Below are 24,871 nucleotides of genomic sequence, written 5' to 3' on the forward strand. Positions count from 1 at the left end.
TTTATCCTGGACACAATTCAAGGAGCCTCTATTATAATCTTCCAGCTGATTGATCTGATGGCTGTGCCAGCACTGCTGCTGTCCAGGGCACTGAGGAGCAAGGTTCTCATTTGACCCTTCCTGCTGAAATGGTTCTGGTTTCTGTGGGCTGAGGAATAATTGTGTGTGTTTCCAGCAGGAAGGATTTGTGTTCCTGTCACTGCTGCAGCGAGCATCTCCTCCAAATGAGTGTCTGTTTACCAGCTCAGTTTCATTGAGCTGGTTTTTGGCAGGCTGCCCTCCGGCTCCCTCCCCTCCCACCTCCACTTTGGCTCACTTTTTCCACAGCTTTCTCAGTACTCCTTCCTCAGCAGCTTCCCATTTTTCACCTATTGCTCCTCCTTCCATCAGTGGGATCCATTCCTGCACCTGTTTTTCCTCAGCAAGGTGATTCAGCTCCTGTTGACACCCCTTAACAGCACTTAAGAAAATGCTGTTGTCTTTCTGTTGGGATCTAGAGTAAATCCATTTTTATTCGATTTTTATTATTTATTTTTATCTCCTGGATGCTTTAGTTACATGAATGCAATTTATTTCCAAGCTCAAATATATTTGCATTGTCTGTATGCAACGTGTCACCTGGATTTAAAAGACCACATTTTTGTAGAGAAGCAAAGCTTTGACAAAACTGGTTATCCAAACCTGAAAGTGGGTAATTTATTAACTAAGTCCCTCTAAAACTTGATTAACCTTATTTTCAGGAAATCTCTCCTAGTAAATATTTAAATATATTCCTACCTTTGAATACTGAAATGAGAGAAAACCATTTTTTTTTTAACTCCCCCCTCACTTCAGCTCCAAGGTGCTTTGTTCAGAAGATGTGAAAATCTATCCACTTCCGTCAGTTAAACTCTCAGGCACCTCTCTGAGTGACTCTTTGCACATACAGATCCAGTGGAAAATCATGGATCTCAATCACAGATTACTTTCAAATGTTTAACAAAAAGAGAGCTGCTTCAAGGAAAGCCTTCAGTCTTTATTATGCATGTATTGATTCTAATTGGCTGCAACATTTATGGCCTGATTGTAACAATCAATCTGGCCAGTTTTAGCCTGATATTCCTTTGGAAAAACAGGACATAGGAGACTTGCTGCCTTATTTGGGCTGGTTTTTAGCCTTCACTATTTCAGAGCCAGCTCTCACTCATCTCCACGGTAACAAGGCACAGGCACAGGAGGAAGCAGCTGTGATAGAGCGAGGTGAGACTGGAGGAGCACAGCGGCTCCTTCCACCTTTGCAAGTTCCAGGGAGAGCTGGACAGCAGCAGAGGGCAGGGGCACTGTGCTGCCCTCTGGGGCAGGAATCCACAGCCTGGACAGCTGAGTTATTCAAGCTGCTGCTGGAAACAAAAAGGTAGAGAAGGCAGCAAGAAAATCTTTGTGCCCTTTCTGTTCGTTGCTGTTGTGTCTCTATAAATAACAAAACCTGGCAGCTGACAGGAAATAGCTTTGGTTCACTCCTCACACCTGAAATCTCCAAATTGGTGTTCCTGATGTTCAGTTCCCATTGTTCCTGTATTTCATGAGGTAGAACTGAAGCACAGGCTGCCTGTGGACTGTCATTCCACTGCACTAATGCCCTGACTGCAGGATTTCAGCTGTCAGGATCCTTCTGAAGCACTGCTGTTTCCTAAGCCAACCCAGCTGCCTTCCAGCCCTCTCTATTTCCTGCTGAAAGGAGCAAGCTCGGTGCTTTGCAGTGTGTCAGGCCAGGCAGCCGGGCTGGGAGGACCCCATGAGAGAAAGAGAGGGTGCAGAGGAGCTGCCTGAGGCATGAGTGCTGCTCGTGCCCCTCTGGCCCCCAAAAGTGACAGGGTGAGGCAAAGATAACCTGGGGCAAGGCTGGCAGAGCAGCCCTGCCTGAGCTCCCTTTGGCATCTGCCAGCTCTAAAAGCAGCAGTAAATGAGCAGAACTCTGCAGCAGCTGAGCAAAGAGCCCCCAGCAAACAAAATGCTGCTTTCAAATGTCCCAAAAATGGCTCTTCAAAAGAACACACACGTGTATATGGCTCCCGTTGATTTTATTTGAATTAAATAAAAAAGTGTATTTCCCCACATTACACTGATTCATCTCAAACAGTCTCACTGAAAGGCAGGTGAGCCCTCCCACCACCCCTGAAAGTCAGACACCAGTCTGTGGGCCCTGGGAAAAGTTGTATGTGCATCATTCCCTTGTGGAAACAAACTCCACTGCCAGGCCACCAGGACTGAGCTCCTGTTTAACCCTTCATGGCTCCCACAGCTCTGCTCTGAGCTGCTGGACACACATCCTGACAGCAGCAATCCCCCAGTGTGTTCTTGCCCAGGGAACACTGGCACAGCTTAAGTCTGAGCACAGTGCCCTGCTCTAACGAGGTTGGCTGAGCAGTCCTGCCTTGGCTGCCAGAGCCTCGTTCTGCTGGATGTGGTACTCCTGGAATCTCATGGAGATCCTCTGTGTCATCTTCAGATACTTCTGCAGGCAGTTCTCCGAGCAAGTTATCTACAGCAAGAGGGAAACAGAGGCCTTCAGGCAGCAGGTAAAGCACATCCCCAGCCAGGACCCAAAATATCACCACAGACAGGGATAAACAATGAGGTGAGTTTATCTCACAGTGTCAGGCCTCAAGGTGAGGGCAGTAGAAAATGCAAAGTTGAGTTTTTCAGGTATGCCTGAAACATCTACTGATACTCATTCTCGTATTAAAGTCTCCCTGGAAAACACCCTGGACCTAGGCGATACCATCCTTTTGTGGAATTGAACTGTATCTTTTGAAATTAATAATAAATCTATTAAAAAACGTTTTATTTCTGTTTACAAACATACTGGCTTTGACAACCAAATGTGATCTGCTCTCTGCTAACTCAGTTTAACCCTTTTTTACCCTTGTTCCCATTGGCTCCATCAGCCTCCTGGTACCTGCCTTGTTACCCTTCAGCAAAACCACCGGAGTACATCAGCCAGCTGGACTGGGAAATAAATACCAGAGCCTATTCCATCCACAGTACTTTTCAAATTTAAAGTGGTTTCTTTCTTTAAGTGCAGAGAAAGAGTTGTGAGATTATTTCTGAGCTACAGTCCTACTAACTGGATATTCTGTGCCATGGCTCAAAACCTCCCTGTCACTGCAAAGGTAACAAATTTGGGCAGAAAGGAAAGCCAACCCCTTTGCCTGGGAAAGCAGACATTGCTTTGGTTCTGCTCGGTACAGAGGGATGTGAAAAGCAGAAAGGATGAAAATGAACCAGACAAAACCACACAGCACCCAGCACCTGCCCTTCTCTGTCCTCAGCCTGGCAGCAGCTCCAGCCAAACCTGCTGAGCAGCAGTGGAATCTCCCTAGGAAACAACTTCTGGAACTGCCCCAAGCCTCTGCTGCCAGAGGGAGCGGCGTGTCACACGCTGCTGGGAAGTCCAGGCTTGCACTGGGACTTGTGCTCAGGAGCTGGGTTTTTCAAGGGTAGGATCCCAAAGGGGATGCATGGAGGTATTCATCTCAATTGTTTAATAAGGAACTCTAATCAAGAGAAACTTGGGAATTTCCACAGCAGGCAGACCGCTGTCCATCTAGACAAATTCAGGGCGGCAGAACCAAAGCTGAAAGGAGACATGAGTTTTGCCTGCAGTGAGGAGTTGAACTCCGAGGAGGCAGAAAAGGCTCAAAAATAATAGTTAGTTTAAAAATTTAGGCTTCTTCTTTTTTTTTTTTTTCTGCCAGTAGATTCAAGCAAAGGTTATTAGATTTTTGATCAACAAAATGATTAGACTCTGAAACAGCCTCTCAACGGGCAAGGAGAAGCAAAAACATGCAACTAATCTTATGGAGAGCTTAATCTTTTCGCAGATGACGATGTGAGGGAGCTTCCTGCAGAGAAGGGAAGTGGATTTAACAGCCAGAGCTGTGTTCCTATGACTCACTACAAAGCAGGAACGTGGGCAGGTAAACAAATACTTCAGCAGGAGTCCTCAAAGAATGAGATGCAGGCTGGAGGTGGGCAGCTTCCATGTCCATGGGGTTACCATCCATGAGAAGTTAAGGCACAAGAACCTCCACTGACAGTTCAGGGAATGGAACACATGGAATTGCATGAGCAATTCCAATGAGCAGCCAATATTCAGTGGAGACTGGGCAGATTCTGTATGTGACAACCATTCTAGAATGGTTTTGGTGGGAAGGAACCCTAAAGAGCATCCAGTTGCACCCCCTGCCATGGGCAGGGGCACCTTCCACTATCCCAGGCTGCTCCAAGCCCTGTCCAAGCTGCTCTGGGATGGGACACGCCCTTGGAAGCAGCATGCCAGACACCCACACTCCACTGAAGGCTGCTGCCTGGCTTTGTATCTTAGTTTAGAGATCAAAACTCTCTAATTTGCTTCTGAAATTGGAATGCTGCACAGCAATTCTACCAAAGGGTCATGAGAAGCCATCACCTACCTCTTCTGGTTTCACATCTCTGCTAGTGAAATCCTTTATGCAATCCACAAAGCAATTTTCTGTAAGTTTGTTGTATGTGCCAAGAAATTCCTTGAACTGTAAATAAAAATTGGACAATTAATATTTAAAAAAAAAAATAAAATCAGTGTTAATTTTTCCTATAGCTGTATGGTGTAAGAAAATCTGAAGGACAAGCCACTAGAAAAATCTATTCTCAGTCAGAAGATTTCAGCATCAAAAGCTGCTCGTACACAAAACATGCTGTTTGTCAATGGTCACCTGTTGAAATTTTGGTTGTGTTAACTCAGATGATAACTCAGATTTGTCCTTCTCTATGCCCTACACCTTCCACTCCATGTGACAAGACTTTCAAAGCCACCCTTCCCAAATTCAGCTCACCTGCTTGATCTGATCAGCCTCTGATATTTGTCCAGCCATGTTCTACCACCTGTGACTCAGTCACCTAAAAGTGAGGATAAAAGTTGAGTTTTAAATAAAAAACATAAATATGAACTGTCACATTTTACATCAGAATGGAATTCTGTGCATCCCTGAAGTGTGTTTAAATGCAACTTCCAAGCCATTGGCTCAAAGGGAAGTTGCCTGTTGGGAATGTATTCAGTTAAAAATCATCCAAGACAATTCCAGGTATGAAACCTTACCAGATCCACCTGCTAACTGCTGTCCTTTAAAGATTTTTAGGGCATTTCACACAGCTAAAATGACTTACAGAATACCTTATTTATTTTTATAAAAGCTGTCAAACTTACTAAATAAGCTAGGGCAGGAGCTGGGCAAGAAGCGAAGTCATAACAATTTCTAGCCTTAGAGTTTCAGTGACTTTAGATGTGATCTGTAAAAGTAAAGAAAAAAGGCAAATATAAACTGGCAGTCACTGAACAGATGCAGCACAAGGTGCAGGGCCCAGTTTCTGTGCAGCTGCACCAAACACCTGAACTACAGCAAATGTTGTGGTCATTGTAGTGAATTAAATGCAAGAAAAACACAGAACAGTGAAAATGGCCTTAAAGGAATGACACAGACAAAGAAGAAGGGAAGAAGTAAACAGCCATGGATTCAAGAATTTAAACAAGCGTCCTCAAAGAAGACTCACATTCCTAATCCAACACACTGAGCAAGTTAAGGCTTGAAAGCATCCCTGCAGGTTTCCTAGAAGACTGAAGCCTAGTTTTCCTTTCCCCCTAATTTCCATGTTATCCAAGACCTATTATCACAGATGATCATGCAAACTAATACCACGTGTTGGCAAGAACAAGCTCCTTCAGTTTAATTCAACTTATGGAAGAAAAATGAGCACTGAATCATTTTGGGGGGAAAAAAAAAGTTCTTTTAGTCCTTTAGCAAAGGCTACTTACAATTAATCTTCTATTTTGCTTTGCCAATTTTTGGACAAGACATTCATGTTTTAGAGAGCTTTAGCTACTGCAGTCTCTCAGCAGGGGGAAGGGAAGGGGTACATAAGCTGCCTGAACATGAACAAAGAGACAGCAACAATTATTTCTCCAACAGAAAGAAAATGAAGCAACTAAAAGTAGCAGCAGGGACCTTTCGCCAGAGTGAGCTGTCCCTACACCCCCTCCCAGCAGCACAGGGATGGTGACATCTGCCTCTGAACATCACACTTCATCCCTGCACAGGGAGCCAGTTCAGAGATCAGAGGCCAAGGGCACAGATGATTCTGGGGTGCAAGAATTCCTCATGGGCAGGCAGGTCACACAGGTTATTCTGAAGGAGAACCTACGGGATATGGTGGCTAACAAGGCACCAGGTTTTATTCAGGTTGTCACTGAATCAAAAACTGGTTTGTGGGAAAGGAAGGGACCTTCAAGATCATCTCATGCCGTCCTCCTGCCATGGACAGGGACACCTTGCACTGTCCCAGGTTGCTCCACGCCCTGCCCCAGCTGGCCTGGAACACTGCCAGGATGGGGAACCCACAGCATCTCTGAGCACCCTGTGCCAGGGCCATACCACGCTCACACTCAAGAACTTCCTTCCAATGTCCAGCCCTCCCCTGTGGCAGTGCAGAGCCATCACCCCTTGTCACCTCATGCCCTTGTCCTAGGTCCCTCTCCAGCCTCTCTCCTCTATCCCAATCCCCTAATTTGTTCCAGGAGCACGGACATGCCACCACCTGGAGTAACCAGTGAGAAGTGATGGCAACTCCACTTGCTCAGCCTGTGAGAAAACAAGAGCGGTGATAATTCTCTCAGGGCAGGGTATGTAGATAATTAAGCAGAAACTGCAGGGAGCAGGCAAGACTTTTGTCCTCTGCCAAAGGCGGGAGGCTCAAAGCTTCAACTGCCGGTGCATTTTCTCATACGCAGCATTGCTTCATGATCTGTGTTTATAGCAAACCTGATCCCTGTCTTTCTGTGACCGATTTGGCAAGATTGGAAATGGCAAATTGAAACTGGAGTTTCACAGAGCTTTGACACCTGGGAAAGGCTCTGATTCACATCTGATCTGAAGTGCCTGAAGCTCTTGTCCCAGCACAGGTATTTCACACATTCCACAGTGAAACCTTCAGCTATAAATCAGCCTTACATCTAAAAACATGCTACTGAACATTCCCAGATATGTGCAAATCTGGTTTGTTCCAAAGTCTAGACTAGTTCTTTAGTTCAAGATTTCCTGCTGCTTCTCCCCTTTCCCTCCAACTCTGAAAAAAGCTTTGAAAAGGGCGATGAAAGAATGCTTGGCACCTCGGCCAACCTAGCCCAGAGCTTCCTACAGAGCTGTTCACACCACTCCTGCATGGCTCAGCTATAATCCTACAGAGCCTGGAGGACTTTCCCGTGGGCTAAACATGACTTAAAAATTCAGCACTGCCCTTCTAAGCAAGGATATTCACACTGCAGGAAGCAGAGGTCTCAATAAACCTCTGCTGCAAGGGTCACACAGTCTGGGTGTGCTGCTTCACCAGAAAGGAGCAAGAACTGGGAAACATCCCTTCTTGAAAGGCCCTGGTGCTCTTCCAAATATATTTTGGTGTCCTAAAGAGATATTAAGAGAAGCCCCTCTGAGCAAAATAAATAAGCCATGTGTTTGGGATTTTTTCCCCATCTTTTTGAGAAGAGCTGCATTTTTTCTGAGAAGAGTCTGAGAAGAGACACTGTAAATCCCTCAAACTTGTAATCCCCACTAACCATCTGAATCGGCTGTAATTACCACCTACTCCATAAAAAGGAAGCTGAAATGTCTCTTTAAACCTTTGCTTCAGCTGCACCCAGAGAACACCATGCAAGTGTTTCTGAAAAGAAAAAAGAAGAGCAAAAAAAATCAAAGAACTGTCTCAAAGAATAAAAATCTCGAGTCAAAGAATTGCATCAAGGTAAACTCCCCACAGCTTGTAGAGAAAACTCTTTTATCATGGGGGATTACTAGGCTACAACTGGATTGACATCAGATTTAAAAGAAGCCTAAACAAATTGATTTTAGGAGGCCAGAGGCATTTAATGAAGTGAGGACAGGATGAGATGAGAGGGCTAGTGAGGAGCTGGATAACTAGGCGTAGTTGGTGCACAGGCTATCATTCAGTGTCTCCTGGATTTGGCCTGGCCCCTGCTCTGAAGGAGAAGGGATCAGGATCCAAGGAACACCAAAGGTGGAGTTACCAGAGTCAAGCCTGACCTCAGGCACCTCCTGAGCCTCTGAGCACACTGAGCACGTGTTTGGGCATGGCGGGCCTGAGGGAAAACACACACTGTCCCACCAGCACTCTCCTATTTAAGTGAAATCACACCTGGCTGATGCTTCTCACCCAATAAACCCAAAACCTGAGGCTAAAACAACTTCACGTCGAGCTTTATTTTTTTAATCTCTTTTCCTTCTACTCCATCTTCCAGTTCTCCTTTCCAAGGGCACATTGAGTTCCTCTCCCTCGGGAATCACTCGCTCAGCCAAGCCCGGGCCCAACACACAGGGCACAGAGCGTTCTTATCCCGGCACCGGGAAAACTCCCGGGGCAGAGCGGAGATTCCCCACTGAGAGCCTTCGGGAGCGCTCCCGGACCCTCACGGGCCGCGGGGAGGCTGCCGGTTCCTCCCGGTCCCTTCCCAGGCCACGGGAACGCTCCCGGTTCCTCCCGCTTCCTCCCGCTTGCTCCCGGCCCCTCAGGAACGCTCCCGGTCCCTCACGAGCACGCGCGCCCGCCCGTCCGCCCGCCCGGCCCCTCACGCGCTCCGGGCCCGCGCGCACTCACCGCCCCGCGCGCCGGCCCCGCAGATTCGCCACGCGCGCGCGCACGGGGAGGCCCCGCCCCGCCCCGGGCCCCGCAGATTCGCCACGGGCCGGCGAATCGGCCGCGCGCGGACCCGCCGCCCGATTTACCCTCCCGGGCCGCGCGTTTCCCGTCGGACGCTGTTGAGGGGTGCACCCGCGTTTCCCGCCGGACGCCGGTTGAGGGGACGCCGTGGCCATGGCACCGCGAGCTTCCGGTGCCGCCGGCCGGGCTGCGACCGCGGCAACGGGGCTGAGATCGAGGCTGGGATAACGGGAACGGGGCTGAGACAGAGGCAGCGGGGCTGGGATAACGGGAACGGGGCTGGGGTAACGGGAACGGGGCTGAGATCGTGGCTGGGACAGCGGCAACGGGGCTGGGATAACAGGAACGGGGCTGAGACAGAGGGAACGAGGCTAGGGTAACGGGAATGGGGCTGGGAATGGGGCTGGGATAGCAGGAACGGGGGTGAGATCAGGGCTGGATTAGAGGGAACGGGGCTGGGACAGAGGGAACAGGGCTGAGATCGGGGCTGGGATAGTGGGAACCGGGCTGGGATCGTGGCTATGACAGCGGGAGCGGTGCTCTCTCAAGGACGGCCGCCTTGAGACGCCCCGTGCCCGCGGCGTGGGAGGGAACGGAGCTCCGCAGCCCTCAGGCTGCCGTGGCAGCCGCCGCAGCGCCCGGCCCCTGCTCTGAGAACGGCGCCGCTCGCCGCACCCCTCAGAGTCTCCCATGGAAGCGGAGAGCAGCTCCAGCGACAGCCAGGACTCGCTGGACGACCTGACGCCGGGCAATGTGCTGATCCGCCGGGAGCCCTCCCCGGCCGGCGGGCGCGGCGCGAGCGTGGCGGTGGCTGTGCAGAAGCTCCGTGCCGGGGGCTCGCCCTGCCCGGGGGATTCGGCCGCGGACGGAGCCGCCCGCGTTGTCCCGGCCGCGGTGCCGGCCTGGGCTCCGTGCGGGGCAGGGACACCCCGAGGATCCCCCAGAGCCGCTCCAGGTGCGTCAGGGACCGCCGGGTTCAGCTCAGGCTTGAGGCCGAGAGGCGATTTAAGCCGCGAAGGGCTTCTGGAATTAAGGAATCTGCGTTCTCGTACTGTAGTTGTCAGAACTCTGTTTTCCCAACTTTTGCTCGTGGGAAGTGAGTTGTGCAGGCTGTGAGGCCCTGGCACAGGGTGGCCAGGGAAGCTGTGGCTGCCCATCCCTGGAAGTGTTCAAGACCAGGTTGGATAAGGCTTGGAGCAGCCTGGGATAGTCAAAGTTGTCCGTCTCCATGGGGGCCAGGAATGCTTAATCCCTGTAAAACATCCCTGTTCAAAGGATGTTTAGCAATGTTCTGTTTTTCAGAGGTTTCCCCATACTGTCCATCAAATTTCTCATTCGGACTCACAGAATTCATTGATGTTTTTAAGCTTCAGCTCAATCTCTGTGGTCATTTGTGTTGTGAGGGTCGTGATGTTTAGGCACTCAGAGAGAAGGGAAATGTGAAGCTGTACAGAATGTGTGCCACAAATGATTCTGACCACAGTAAAACTGCTTTTATTTTAGGAGTCCTAAGCACCAAATGTCTGGTTCCAGTTGAAAATTCAGAGCCCATGTTTATATCCCAAATGGTAAGAGAAATTGCTGTTCCTTCCTGCGATCCTGAGCTAAGAGAACACTCTTTTCCTCAAAAAGCTGTAGCTCCTCTAAAAGCAGCACAGGATTCTGGCTCAGCCTCTGCACCACAGCTGTGCAGCTGCTTTTCCTCTTTGAGTTGCTGCTAAGGTGCTTTCATTGCTGATATTTTTGGAGAGGCTTTATTTAACACTGAGTGTCAGCAGTGCTTAATTCTCTGTGTGTGAGCAATCCTGAATTGTCCAAGATTAGCACCTCCTCTAACTCAAGCAGATACAGTTTCACTATTATTTCTTTGGCCACAAATGAGCAGAATAAACTTACTTAGCTGTTAGAACATACGGTTTTAATTTGAATTGTGTTTGTGGTATTTTAGTCCCCAAAATGCCGTATGAGTTCTTGACAGCACTGTCCAGACTCTTCTGTGGCACAGGTCATCCATCATGTTTTGTGCCAAGACCTTTGTGTTGCTGTGTGCAAATGGTTCCATTTGTGTGCTCAGCAATTCCATCTGCCTCTAAAAGTTTGGCTGCTGGTGGCAGAGGCTTTGATCTCTGCTTTTTTCGCTCTTATTCTGAAGCATTATCCTGGAGGAGCTGCAGCACAAGATGATCCTTCGCTGCTGCTGGAATATAACAGAGAACCTGAAGGTAAAATACATCAATCACCCCTTTTTTTTGTTGTTGTTTTTTTTTTTTTTTTTGGTATGGAGACTGATTAATTAAAGGAAAAGGGATCTTTTACTTTTTTTTTTTCATTATAGAAACTTCTGAGTAAAAATATTCAAAGGCTGCTTTGATAATTGTGACAAACATTCTTAAATTTTGCAAATTTTACCTCATTCTTGCTGGATTTGCATTCTTTTAATTAACTCAGTGGGTCTTCTGCCAGTGTTGAGATTCTTTTTATTAATAAAACTGTTCATTTCTCTGAATAGACAGTTTGGGGAAGGGGTTTGTTTTGATCCATTTTCCGCTTGTGAATTATTATATTACAAAGGCATATTTTTCTTCAAGCAGCCTATACCAAAAGAAGTGTATTTCTAATCCTTAAGAATCCTAGGAAATCACAGTTTCAGTGTCTTTTTCTTTGATTTCGGAATCTGCCAATTTCAATCAGATTTTGGGAAGTGAAGGCTTTTTAAAGAAAACACACTTAGGCAGGTTTCCTGGATATCTGGAGCTGTGTAGAGGAGAAAAAACCCACAAATCAATACCCTAGTTAAGACCAAAAATCAATACTTCTACACTCACAGGCAGCAGCTACTTGACTTACCAGCCTTTGCTTCCTCTGCCAAGTAAGCAGTGAGAGAGAGCCTGCAATCCTTTTAGCATGATTTGCACCAATTAAGAAAATTAATGAATGATGATGGTAGGGAAATATTGTTCCTGGGGTTTTCTTAATTAAATTTTTTTCAAGTCAAAATTTGCAGCTTTTTATTTGACTGGGTTGTCTGAGCTCAAGTTTCCATTGAGACTTCACTCACCATTATTGGGCTTTATTGATGTCAGCATTCAATGCTATAAAAATGGTGTTAAATAAAGCCTGCTCTTACTCTTACCATTATTTAAGTTTTCTGCTTGCTGAAAGGAAGCAATCTGTTGTTGCAATAGATGATGTGGTGCCTGCAGGCAACAGATTCTTCACAGCAAAATTAAATGTATTGAAATAATACTTTGTGAAATAGACATTTTGTGCCAATTATCTCACCAAAGCATGTTTGTCCTTCCCCACAGATTATGTTTTGATTTCTCAGTTTGCTACTGGCCAGAAGGAGGCTCTGAGAGCAGTGTTAATGCAAAAGTAAGTGTGAATTGTTGTTGGTGCCCGAGCTGTTCTGTTTCTGTATACCACACCACTTGAGTTTTTTGCCAGCATTCATAGCTGGTAAGGAAGAAGTGTTTATTTTTACTGTTCTCTGTCAGCGTTCCTTTTCCATGTATGAAAGTGTTTTCAGTTGATTTTATTCCCTGGAGTCAAAACTTCCAGGAGAAAAGCTTACACAGCGATATCAACGCTGTGTGTGGGAAAACAGTTGCTTGGAGGAGATGTGGAGGAAACGCTGTTTACAGGCACTTCTTTATTTTTATAGAATTCAGAATGTTCCTGTTCCTAAGGAGGTGAGGGTGCAGCTCTTGGGAAATGCCTTCACAGACAAAAGGGAAAGCCTTGGGGGTACCACCAGGTCAGCACCCAGGGAAGTCGACTCTGCAACAACCATTGCAGCAGCCACTGCTGCTGCCATTGCCACGGCAGCTCCGCTTCTCAAGGTGAGTGGGCAGCTCATGGGAGGAGCAGTTCTTTGTCCTCTTAAAATGGTGAATGTTCCAAATAAGCCTGCAGCTCTTGATGGCAGCTCCAGAGAGCCTGAATGTGTCTGCTCGCTGCTTTGTGTGTTTGTCGTCTCACACTCACTGACCAGTGTACCACAGGGAGCTAATTTGGGTTTAACCAAATGGGCAGAAGGCAGAGAACATTTGATTTATCTGTTGGAAATTCACAGTATTTCCAAACCACCAAACTTTAAGGCTAAACAGAGTTTTGTTTCTTTTGGGATACAAATCCAGGATTCTATGAAGGATGTTTTGCTCTTTTCATGCTTACACGTCTTCTGCAATAATGGTTTTCTTCCCCCCTTCTCTTTTATTTTTTTGTCCTTTCTTGCAGGCTCAAAATGATTTGGAAGCAAAAGTGAACTCAGTTTCAGAACTGCTTCAGAAACTGCAGGAGACAGACAGGCAGCTGCAGCGAGTGTCTGAACAACAGAGAAGTATAAAGGCTCAACATGAGGAGCCCCACTACCACCAGAGAGTCAGAGAGCTTGAAAAACAAATGAATGCTTTCATGATGCAACGGATTCAGCACTTGGAAAAGCTACAGGAGCAACAAATGAATATTCAGGTATCTAAGTCATGAGGCAGAAACTTCAGGTTAATAATTCCTTCTGTATCTCAGTGTTAAAGTCATAATAATTTGGATTATTTCTTAGTATTAGAAAGAAAGAAAGTTCAGTGAAAGTGGATCAAAGAAAGTGAAAGAGAAAGACACTGAGAGGCTGGGACATGTCCAGAGAAGGGCAGTGGAGCTGGGGAAGGGTCTGGAGCCCCAGGAGAGGCTGAGGGAGCTGGGAAGGGGGCTCAGCCTGGAGAAAAGGAGGCTCAGGGGGAACCTTGTGGCTCTGCACAGCTCCCTGACAGGAGGGTGGGACTAGCGCAGGTCAGGCTCTGCTCCCAGGGAGCAAGGGACAGGACAGGGATTGGCCTTGAGTTGCACCAGGGTAGTTTTGGGTTGGGTATAAGGGAAAATTCTTCACAGAAGGGTGCTCAGACATTGGAAGATGCACAGGGCAGTGGTGGAAGCGTTCAGAAAACGTGGATGTGGCACTGGAGGACTTGGTTGGTGGGGACCACGGTGGTGCTGGCAGAAGAGATGGACTCGATAATCTTAAAGGTCTTTTCCAACCTTAAGAATTCTGTGATTCAGTGACCAGAAATACTCTGTAATGTCGGTGATTTTGTCTCCCAGTCCCATCTCATCAGCTCTGCAGTGAACAGCCGTGGCCTGCAGCAGAGTCCTGCCTCTGGGGCCCTGACAGGATGCTGGGACAAGCCAGAGCAGAGATCACTCACTATCGAAGCACCTTCCCCTCACAGGAGTTTATTCCCTACCAGTGCTGCAGCTGCCCAAGGTGGAGACAAATTCTTCCTGTCTTATTTTCACCGTCAGTTTTGCATTAATTTTGTGTCCATTAATATTGGATTGTGCATCACATCGGTAATGAGTAGTAAACAGTTCTTCTGTGTAATTTGTTTTATTGCCCAATGCTCTTTATTATTTTTGTGACATTCTGAAGATGTTCCAGTATCTTCCAGTTTAAATTCAGGTGAGACTTTTGATTTACTAAATCTGCACCAGGAGGGACCTGGACTTAAAATATTATCTTATTGAGACATAATCTCTGTGGAAGCCTGTGATGAACTACAGTTGGGTTTGGGGCTTTTTTTAATCCCTTTATGATAGCAGCCAGAAGTATGAAATTTTCTTCCTGATCACTTAACTAGTGCAGTAATGTTTTGCATTTTTGTGAAGAACTTAGAGACCTGGTAAGTGTTTTTCCCTATATTTTTTTTTTTTTCATAGAGTCTACAAAGACAGGTCATGATAGGACAAGGGAGAATGGCTCCAAACTTAAGCCTAACTGAAGTAGGTTTAGATTAGATGCTAGGAAGAAATTCTTGTGAGTGTGGTGAGGCTCCTGCACAAGTTGTCCAGAGAAGCTGTGGCTGCCCCTGGATCCCTGGAAGTGTCCAAGGCCAGGTTGGACAGGGCTTGGAGCAGCCTGGCACAGTGGAAGGTGTCCCTGCCCATGGCAGGGGGTGGAACTGGGTGATCTTTGAGTTCCCTTCCAACCCAAACCATTCTGTGATTCTATGATACCATTTCCTTTGAAATAAATTGTTAACATTTAATTTTTTTTTTCCTTGAAGGATATTCAAGCCATTTGCCAAGTCTTGAGGTTCATACACAAAAATCTCCTCTAAACACACCAGTTCCTCGAAGATATGCTCCAGAACCTGTACCCAAAAATGCACAAATCTCAGAGAAGGAAAACTCTATAGTGAAAAAAGAAAATATTCTCAAACCTACAAGAGAAGGTATTGTCCTCCACTGGCCTAACTAGTGTGGTCTGGTGGTTACTTTGTGTATTCCTCACCTTTTCTGACCTTTTCTGTTGGGTTGCTGGCACTTAAATGCATATATTGAGAATATTGGAATCTAGAGTTGGGAAGGGTTAGTTTTGTGTATAAATCACTTACTCATCAGTAACTAAAAGCTTAAGACTGTGCTGATTTAGTCTATAGAGTTTCATCAGGGCTGCTCACTGAAATATTTTTTCAAAGTTAATCAGGAAGCTTAGAGAGAATAACGTAAAACTTGGGAGCTACTCAATAACTTTGCCATTATCATTGGTTAAATTGAATTTTTATTTTATTTTTTTTCATGGGTCCACAAGGTCTCTGAGTTATTGTATTGAAAGCAGCAGATGTAAAGCAAATGTAAAGTACTTTTCTTTTACTGCTTTTGATCAGGTTCTGTCTCTGTTACAAAGCTGTCAGGTATCCCTATTGTTCAGTGAGTCCAGGAATAAATGAAATAAGACAAAAGAAGAGGCATTCTGTCCATGATGTCCCAGATTTGTACTCAGGGACTCAGTTCATTGCCATCCCAGTTCCATCTAGCTTTGCTAATTTAAAGCAATCTCAGAAAGTTTAGTCTGAGTGGTTTTAAGTGACTTGCCTTATCTGAAATAGATCTATGTGTTTAAATGTAAAAAATACTTCACTCTCCTTGGTGAGTATTATATAATGGTGAAATACCTGGAAAGGAAAAGAAAATCTTGACTACATTGAACTAACCTAACTTTCTATTTTTCTGCTTCATTTCCCTTCATCTTAGGTGAAAGGAAATGTCTGGAACACGTTCGGAATTCTCAAGACATATCGCGGAAGCAAGCGGAATCTTCCAAGAAGCCAGCAGTGAGCAGCAATGAAAGGAGCTGGCATTCTGGGAGAGACAGGTGGATAAACAATCCAAAACTGAGGAAGAGTTTCTGTCTGTTTCAATGAAACTGGGAGAGGTGCATGAGACACTGGTGGTGTAACAGAGTCGCTGGTGTGGTCCTCGAGTCTGGCACAGCTGTGCTGGAGTATTTCTGGTTTTGCATTTCTGTTTTTGCATTACTTTTAACAGCACCTGAGGGAGTAGCTGGAGCTGTGCCAGAGGAGGTTTAGGTTGGATTTCAGGAAGAGTTCTTCCCTCAGAGGGTGCTGGGCACTGCCCAGGCTCCCCAGGGGGTGGGCACAGCCCCAAGCTTGACAGAATTCAGAGTTTGGACAATGCTCTCAGGGCCAGGGTGGGATTGTTGGGGTGTCTGTGCAGGGCCAGGAGCTGGGCTCTGATCCTTGTGGGTTCCTTCCAGATCAAATATTCCACAATTCTGTGGTTTCTGTTGAACTGCAGGCAGATGAAGGTTTGTTGCTAAGGATAGCTCACAACACCTTTCTCAGAGGTCAGCAGGGTTGCACTTGGAGTGTTTTTCAGGAGCAGCATCCACCCAACAATTGCCAAGATTTAAAATGGGTGAAAAAATGTTCTTAGCCATGCAGTCCAAAGCATATTTTCCCCAGGCAATATTGTAAAGTTATGATTTTATTAATGCAGTGAGAAACTGCTCATATGTGCTGTCTGATTTAGAACAGTGTACACAAAAATATTAATTGCTTCAAATGGAAAGATACCCAAAGTTTAAATGTTGGTCTCTTAGATGTAATTCCACTATTGAAGGCTGAAGGTGTTAAGTGGTAAACAGAGAAAACCCAATAACCTCTCTATAACTTCAGATGCCAAAGCAAGTTCCAGTTTATCTGAAGGTTTGGTACTTGCTCTGTAAATTCCTGCTTGGTTTCATGTTGAATCCTTTCTTGGGCCACCTCGGGAGCCAGGAGAGCTGTAACCAGGAGTGTTTCTCCCCTCAGACACAAAGCTTTGCGTGCAAACTCAAATCCTTTTGAAAGCTACAACTCAATTGAGAAAACAGTGCAAAAAGCAGATGATTTACTCCAAGATCTTGGCAAGTTGAGAAGAGAAATGCACAACATTCTGCAGGTAAAGTCAATCTAATCACGCTGAGCAGGGGTTTGAAGAAAGGGAGTAAAAGTTGTGCAGAAAAACACAGAGGTCTGGTATCAGTAAAGGTGTTGCTCTTGCTTCCACACCTTTAAAAAGATCCACATTTGTTTACAATTAATTGAAATATTAAAATCTCTGTGTGTGGAAGAGCTTTGAGCCCAAGTAATGCTCTGGGTGTGCAATGGGCTCTGACTGCCATTGTCCCAGACATAAAATAGGTGAGAGAGAGAGGGATGGACAGAAAGAGAAAAAAAAAAAAGAAGTTTGTTTATTTGTTTGTTTTAAGCTTTTGGATATTTTCAGTGCCTTTTCTCTGCAGAGCTTCAGAGCTGATGTAATTTTCCCATTTGGGAAAGAACAATGTTCTAGTTATCTCCAGTCAGTTATCTCAGCTTTAGGGATGTTTTAAGCATTTCCTTTCTCATTTTGCCACTTCTTTTTGTATTGAGTGCTGTTTCCAAGGAGTTGCCTTAGAATCCTTGTGCTGTTCCTTGTGCTAATGATTTTTTACCTTTGGGGGTACAAGATCTGCTTCTGTGCTGGCAGCATGGAGCTTTTGACAAGTGAGGGTTTTTATCTCAACCTGGTGCCATTCCTGGTTCCACCTGTCTGCTGTCCTGGTTCCACCTCTCTGTCCTTGTCAATATACACCGTGAGAAGGAAGAAAAGCTTGAAAGTTCACCTCTGGGAATTGGCTTGAAATGCAATAACTTTGATTCTGCTCGTTCATTTCTGTAGTTGAAAGTTTCAACTTGCATATTTCCCTACAAATATTTTGGTTGTCTGGGTTTTGTTGCTTTATCTTTAAAAAGTGCTGCTTCATCTGTCATATCTTGTAGCATAGCTGATGCATTTTTTCTAGATTTTATAACACTTTGTGGGTTTTACATTTAACTGTTCTTACTGGGAATGGAACAGGTGCCTTGTGCCTCACTGAGGTTGCAAATATTTTCTTACCACTATTGCTAAAAACTTCAACAAGTGACGTACAGGCAACAGAGCAAGATGAGATGGGATAAGGAATGGGGGAAAGACACAGCTACAGAAATTATTTGAAATCTCTCTTATGAAAAAGGTCAATAGAAAGAGAGAGATGTGATGACAGCAAATGGAGAGTTGGGTCAATTAAACATTTAGCTACTGGCTCCTCATCACTGAGAGGTTAGTAGGGTGAGATAATGATACATTTATGGGTAGATGATAAACCAGCTCTGTCATAAAGCACAGGTCTGAATTAGCTGAGGACAGAAGGTGGTGCTCTAACCCAAGGAATTCATTGTGGCCAGTGAAACTGATCCAATATCTCCTATGGACTTTACCTTAAAATTCCTAAAGCTTTTCTTCTGTTTTTTTAGGGAGCAAGTCCATGGAAATCTGACACGAATGATCTTACTAAGGTATACCTTGAATTTTTTCTGTTTTCCTTTTGTGGGTTTATATGCTATAGATTTTCCCTTAAAGTTCCAACAGCTCTTCTGTATTTTTAGGGACCAAATCCATGGAAATCTGATGTGAATGATGTTATTAAGGTATACTTTGAAATTTTTTTTTTTTCTTCTGTGGGTTTATCTCCTATGGATTTTACCTGAATATTCCAACAGCTCTTCTTCTGTCTTTTTAGGGATCAAGTCCATGGAAATCTGACACAAATGACGTTACTAAGGTATACCTTGACATTTTTCTGGTTTTCTTGTATGGGTTTATCTTCTATGGATTTTACCTTAAAGTTCCAACAGCTCTTCTGTCTTTTTAGGGAGCAAATCCATGGAAATCTGATGTGAATGATGTAATTAAGGTATACCTTGATATTTTAATTTTTTTCTTTTGTGGGTTTATCTCCTATGGATTTTACCTGAATATTCCAACAGCTCTTCTTCTGTCTTTTTAGGGATCAAGTCCATGGAAATCTGACACAAATGATGTTACTAAGGTATACCTTGACATTTTTCTGGTTTTCTTGTATGGGTTTATCTTCTCTGGATTTTATCTTAAAATTCCAACAGCTCGTCTGTCTTTTTAGGGAGCAAGTCCATGGAAATCTGATATGAATGATGTAATTAAGGTATACCTTGATATTTTAATTTTTTTCTTTTGTGGGTTTATCTCCTATGGATTTTACCTGAATATTCCAACAGCTCTTCTTCTGTCTTTTTAGGGATCAAGTCCATGGAAATCTGACACAAAAGATCTTACTAAGGTATACCTTGAAATTTTTCTGTGTGTTTCTTTTGTGGGTTTTTATAAAGGCTTTCTATAAAACAATCTAATGCTGAAGCAGTTTTGGATGTGTTTGCAATGAAATATCCCTGCCTGCCTGTTGCACACCTGGATGTTTGGTAAAGGATTGCTCTTGCACAGATCACAGTACTCCTGTCTGGTTCAGTCCTGGTCAATCCCTTGAGGGGATAATGCCAGGCAGGAAACTGCTGTGTCAGATTGGCACAGCGTGGGCTGCTGCTGCCAGCTTTTTTTACATATTTAACAGGTCCAGTTACCATTTCATGATCTGGGTCTCACTAGCACGTCTACATCATTTTACAGGTGGCCACGTTACCTGTATTTCTTACCTTTTCTCACAGAATTTGCCTGTCTTATTGAGTTAATATTTGTCAAAAAGTTTCATTTGAAAATGAAAGTCTATATAAAATTGATAAATAATTTGGTATATTGTCTTTTTCTCACCAGGCCCAAAAGCAAGGTCATGGGATCAGTGTGTTGATTCCTGTTTTGTTATGGCATTGTGGCACTACATCTGTTTGAACATAAACTTTTTTTTAATTCTGATTTAACAGAAGAGTAGCCTTAAAGTCAAAACTGAGTTGTGATCTGTGAGATTTTTTTTCTTTTTTCCTGTTCATTCAATGGTTGTTTTCATGGTCTACTCCAATCTGGGTATTTTGGTTTTGGTTTGAAGTTTATTTGTTTGTTTGTTTGCTTGTTTGTTTGTTTTTAATGTATATTTATCACTTTTAAAATTTTTTACTGTTTAATGAAGCTTTCATGGGCCTCTGGGTTTTTCCTCAGGAGTGTGAGAATGAATGTGAGAACTTGTTTCCTGTGTTTGTGTCCCTTTCTTTTGTACTTAGCAGCTAATTTATGCCGGGTTTTTATCTTTGTAAAAGGGTTCTGCAGAGTGAGAGGTTTCATTGTTCCTTCTGAAAAGTCAAAAAGAATAAAAGTGAAAGAGGATTAAGGGGCTGCTGAGGAATTTGTCTTGTTAAAGGTTACAAGTATTGCTTGGTGTTCCTTGGGGTAGATTGATGCCAAACAAGTGCATCTAGTTAGAGGGCTTGGGCTTTTATTAGGCTCTTAATTATATTTAATTACTGTTACATGGAGAGATTTGCTTGTGATACTTCATGTGTCTAATTGCCATCTTTTCACATGTTTATTAGCCTCATTAGCATTGCCTCTCATACTTCACATCATCTTCCATTTGAGGTCTGCTGGATGTCTTTCCCTTCTCTAAATATATTCACAACATAATGAACGTTCTTGAGGAACTGAAGTTGCTGATAGTGCACACGGGCAGCATTTCACTTGATGGCATTGATTTGTGATGACAGATTAATGGGGAATTAACAATCTCTGATTAAAAACTAGAGGTTCTGTTTCAATTTTAGTCAAAAAATCCTCCTGAAAGAAACGCACCCGATCCTCCCGAACGTCGTCTGCTCAACAAACCATCCATCCTTCAAAATGTTCAGGTGCCAAGGTCTATCCTGACAGATGCTGAAAGGACTTTGAGAGGAGTGCAGAACAATAAAAAAGTCCTTGAGGAGAATCTGGAAGCTGTTACTCATGCAAAAGATGGAGATGCTGTGTATTCTATCAGTAACTCCTTGACTGCAAACAGGTCAGACCCTGCAATTCAGTGCTTTGTGAGATGGATGTTTCCAAATGTGGGCTTTGAAACACTCGTGCTCTTCCCTGCAAAAAGGATTTATTGACTCCTTCTAGCAGTCATTGTCTGATTCTTGAAATTTAGATGGTTTTTGACCCTTGTGGTGTGAACTGATTTTTGGCAGGTGCCTAAATCTGATTTCTGAGGCCTTAGCAGTTGTACAAACTGTTCTGCTGCCAGGGCATTTCGCTGTTTCCATACCAACTTGCATTAATAAGAAAATTGAAGCCTAATTTAATTATTCAGAGCTAAAAGAGGCTTCATAAGCCAGTAAATTTACAGAATTTAATCACCTCACAACAGATCTTTGGCTTTTGAACTTTTGCTTTGTTAGTTGTGTTAAATATTCCTGCTTGAATCATAATGGAATTTTTCTATTTAAATACAATCTAAACTTGCATTTTTCTTGAGGAAGGTAGCTATTCTGTATGTATAAGAGGTTTTTTTATTTTTTAGGCATGCTACCTGCCCTCATTATCTTTTAGAGCATGTAGTAATTTCTCATCTGCGTTTCTGTTAAGTTGGAATATTTTTCTTTTCTTGTTTTTGTCAGTTGTGATCAAAGTGGGAAGTGACACATGGCTGCCTCTTATTCCTAAAATATTTGTAATAATGTCAGTATTTACCAGCAGGGAGTGGGATTTGTGGGTGGCACCAGGCAGGAGCAGATTTGGGGTTGGGACTCTCGATGGGCTTTGCTTGGTGTCTTTTGTGGAGAGTTAGAGGTGCAGAATCTCACTGTCTGTGTTCTGGGCTTCTCCTTTTAGAGCATTTAAAGGCCACTCCTTTCCCAGGAACAAATCTGTGCAATTTGAGAAGCACTGACCTAAAATGATTCTTTCTTCTGTTTCAGAGATGTCTTGGAAGAGCTTCGTATCCGAAGGACTGTGGATGAGTGGATCAAGACAATCAGTGAGGAAATCCAGGTAGGGCTGGAAAAATGAGGCCAGATTTTTGTGGTAATGTTTTTTCCACCTGGCCTTGTTCTTCCTACAGTAAAGTGATTTACTGACCCCTTGAAAACATGAGAAAGTGCCTATTATTGCTCACATGCAGTCAGCTATAATAAAATATTTGTCTCTGGTTTAAAACTGTAGTTGTGTAATGAAACCCCCTGGTCTCAGTTGCTGGCTAACACGAAAAACAGAGCTTCAGAGTTATCCACACACTCTGCTGATAGCCTTGGAGATAAAACTCTCCTTTTATTACCTTTATGTTTTCTATTTAGACTGAAATGGCAAGAGATGTTTCAGAACAAGGGAAATATGATCAAAAAGCCCCATGGAACAAGAAAGCCCAAAACCTCAAGGCTGTGAAGACCAAGACAGAAATTAAAGAGAGAACTCAAAACATCCAAGGATGCTTGACAAAAAGGCCTTTGTCTGCAGCTAAGCCATTGCAGAAGCAGGTGGAAGATAACACAAGGAAACAGAGCTTTAGAACCTCCTCTTCTGAAAATGTGCAGAGCAAAGAAAGAAGGACAGACGTGAGTTGCCAAGTAGTTGGTTTCTTTTCTGAAAAAAACCCGTTCAGTATTGATGTGAAAAATTGTGTGTGCAGGTGTACTGATTGAAATGAGAGCAATTGCTCTGTCCTGCTCCAATTTGCATAAATGAAGATTTGTAAACTGCTTTTTATTTCCCCCTTTTTGGTGTCCATCAGGGAGCTGCAGGTGGAACTATACTGGTCCAAAATGAAGATGATCTATCTCAAGTCTATGGGAAACCCATTTACCAGGGCCACCGTAGCACGCTTAAAAAAGGACCCTACCTGAGATTCAACTCGCCCTCTCCCAAATCTAAATTTCCCAGACCCAAGCTGATAGAGACTGTTAAAGGTAAGTGATCCTTTGATGGGAACAAGGTGTTCCTTCCCAGTTTTTCTACCAGGAATTCCTTGTGAAAATGAATCTGTTAATTGTAATTCATCTGCTCTGCGATATAAAGCAACTGCAGTGGCTTTTCAGAGAGGTGGTCACTGCCCCAGGTTTGTCAGGGCATAAGAGATATTTGGAAAATGACTTTAATTTAACTTTTGGTCAGCTCTGAAGTGGTCAGGCAGTTGGACTAGATGGTTGTTGTAGGTCCTGTCCATTTGGAATAGTTTATTTCTATTTAAGCTCCTCTTTTCCAAACTATAAAAATACCAGAAGTTTCTTGACTTTGCTAAATGTGTGTCTCACTTATTTTAGATTGTCAAATAAAGACCTATTTCTAAATATGATAAATGTATTATTATGTATTTATTGTCATCCAAGATTTAATGAGCTGAATTGCTAAAATTAATCACAAGTGAGTGTGTTGAAAAATGAACTCAGTTTTTGATGAAAGTCACTGGGACTTGTATTTTTTGTGTCGTGTTTATCCAGTGGTTTTTCATTTAAATATTTAATTCATTCAGAGTTCAGAAACGTCCTGAGACTTGAAAACTGAAGGAAGCCTGATATTTAATTTCCTGTTTCTAATGCATCAATTGAAATATGAAAGATAAAATATATGGGCATGAAGACAACATCTGTTAGCTTGAAAATACTGAAAGATGTAATCAGAATCATTGGTTAAGTTCACTAAGTGCAACTAATTCCTTCGTCCAGTTAGAGTATAAGCAGAGTAGAATTCCTTTCTGTGACAGTTTATTAAGATTATTTAATTGATAAAGGTTACTAGTTGATTAATAATGAATTCTATTCACCAGTTTTGTAGGCAAAGTGTTAAGATAAGAGGGTCCTAATTTTCTAATCTAATAAAAACGTGTAAAAGTAATTACAAAGGGACACTAGATTATATCTGGCATAGATCAGTGTAGATAAACTTCATCCAGAGTTAGTAAACAGTAATGTTTTAATTGGATCTTTTTTATTTCCTAGTTACTTTTTCAAAAGTTACCTGATTCTTAATACAAAAACTAAGAATAATCTTTAACTGGTATTTTTAAAAAAAAACATTGTGGAGCATTTTACTGGGGAGAAAAGATAATGATGAAGGGGTAGTGTGGAGATGGAAGAAAAGCTGAAGAAGAAGAGTGGTTAAAGTGATGGTGGGCACAATGGAGTTAATTGGATGTGCATCCATGGAAAAATATTAACTGGCTCCCTCCATGCTTCTTGCACTTAGGCTGCTGTTACCCATGCAGGGAAAATACATTTGATGCAGTCTTAAATGCCATGTTTAAAAATGCTGCCTGGCTTTTTATTACAGCTGTCAAAACATTATATTCTGTGTGAAATACGAGAGATTAACATCAGAAGGCAGCCAGTCACTTGATGAAATCATGTTTTTAAGCCATTGCAGTGGATGGTGTAAAACATATCCATGTCTCTGTAAAACAGGAACTGCTGGGGTTTGAGGCTGGGGATTTTTTACATCATCATCATCATCATTATTATTATTATCGTTATTTTAATATTTTTGAGTAACCTGGTCTAGTGGAAGGTGTCCTTGCCCATGGCAGGGGGTTGCAACTGGTTGATCCTGAGGGTTCCTTCCAACCCAAATCCTGTGATTCTGTGGTTATCCACAGTGGTAAGATTCAGTGGCAAGTGCTCAAAATAGTACAAGAATCTCTTGTTTGATGTGGTCTTTATGGCACTTTCCTTACCTGTGCTCTGGAGCCCAGTTGTGATCTGTGGAGAGAAAGCGTTACTGGTAGAAAGTATTCACAGTTCTCCCCGCCCTCCTGGAAAATGTGGGTTATAGTCCTGGCAAAAAAAACCTAGAAAACTTTTCAAAACTCTCCATTTTCTAAAAGGTGACACCTTGTTACATGAAAACTGCCGGCCTTGTGACTTAGGTATTATTTTGTTTGCCCTCTCTTGAATGTCTTTTCTTGGTGTATCCTCTGGTGTACTCGTTTGAGGCATGATATATCACTGGTTTTGACTATTGCCTGTGCTGTGCACCTATAATTTAATTTATTCTGTATAGATCTTTTTGGATGAAATGTGTGCTAGTAAGCACTTAGGGT

General features: G+C 43.6%; 2 protein-coding genes across 15 annotated transcripts in view; one reads left to right on the forward strand and one right to left on the reverse strand.

Annotated features, from left to right (window-relative positions):
• Positions 1–2,043: 2,043 nt before the first annotated feature.
• TIMM9 (translocase of inner mitochondrial membrane 9) lies at positions 2,044–8,743 on the reverse strand. Of its 10 annotated transcripts, XM_040068521.2 has the most exons (6): positions 8,680–8,695; positions 7,625–7,728; positions 5,225–5,307; positions 4,854–4,917; positions 4,455–4,550; positions 2,044–2,521 (listed from the first exon to the last, which is right to left on the reverse strand). In XM_040068521.2, the coding sequence occupies exons 4-6, from the start codon at positions 4,890–4,892 to the stop codon at positions 2,387–2,389; spliced, it is 270 nt and encodes an 89-aa protein (XP_039924455.1). In that variant the 5' UTR covers positions 4,893–4,917; positions 5,225–5,307; positions 7,625–7,728; positions 8,680–8,695; the 3' UTR covers positions 2,044–2,386. The 10 variants fall into 10 exon arrangements, with proteins under 10 accessions (XP_039924455.1, XP_039924458.1, XP_039924456.1 ...); XM_040068524.2 differs by lacking the exon at positions 7,625–7,728 and having other exon boundaries at positions 8,680–8,697; XM_040068522.2 differs by lacking the exon at positions 8,680–8,695 and having other exon boundaries at positions 7,654–8,583.
• Positions 8,744–9,564: 821 nt separating this feature from the next.
• KIAA0586 (KIAA0586 ortholog) overlaps positions 9,565–24,871 on the forward strand; it is a 49,721-nt gene continuing 34,414 nt past the window's right edge. For 4 of the 5 annotated variants that reach the window (XM_040068281.2, XM_040068285.2, XM_040068279.2 and 1 more), the window contains exons 1-21: positions 9,565–9,697; positions 10,246–10,310; positions 10,895–10,964; positions 12,051–12,117; positions 12,407–12,584; positions 12,982–13,215; positions 13,840–14,002; positions 14,802–14,969; positions 15,772–15,892; positions 16,851–16,980; positions 18,360–18,401; positions 18,492–18,533; positions 18,626–18,667; positions 18,758–18,799; positions 18,893–18,934; positions 19,025–19,066; positions 19,160–19,201; positions 20,628–20,860; positions 21,762–21,834; positions 22,137–22,394; positions 22,571–22,745. In XM_040068281.2, the coding sequence (XP_039924215.1) occupies positions 10,293–10,310; positions 10,895–10,964; positions 12,051–12,117; positions 12,407–12,584; positions 12,982–13,215; positions 13,840–14,002; positions 14,802–14,969; positions 15,772–15,892; positions 16,851–16,980; positions 18,360–18,401; positions 18,492–18,533; positions 18,626–18,667; positions 18,758–18,799; positions 18,893–18,934; positions 19,025–19,066; positions 19,160–19,201; positions 20,628–20,860; positions 21,762–21,834; positions 22,137–22,394; positions 22,571–22,745 (2,182 nt within the window). In that variant the 5' untranslated portion in view covers positions 9,565–9,697; positions 10,246–10,292. The remainder of the gene's footprint in view (positions 9,698–10,245; positions 10,311–10,894; positions 10,965–12,050; positions 12,118–12,406; positions 12,585–12,981; positions 13,216–13,839; positions 14,003–14,801; positions 14,970–15,771; positions 15,893–16,850; positions 16,981–18,359; positions 18,402–18,491; positions 18,534–18,625; positions 18,668–18,757; positions 18,800–18,892; positions 18,935–19,024; positions 19,067–19,159; positions 19,202–20,627; positions 20,861–21,761; positions 21,835–22,136; positions 22,395–22,570; positions 22,746–24,871) is intronic. The other variant, XM_040068280.2, reaches the window with a different exon arrangement.

The sequence above is a fragment of the Hirundo rustica genome, chromosome 6, assembly GCF_015227805.2.
Source record: "Hirundo rustica isolate bHirRus1 chromosome 6, bHirRus1.pri.v3, whole genome shotgun sequence".
Lineage (NCBI taxonomy): Eukaryota > Metazoa > Chordata > Aves > Passeriformes > Hirundinidae > Hirundo > Hirundo rustica.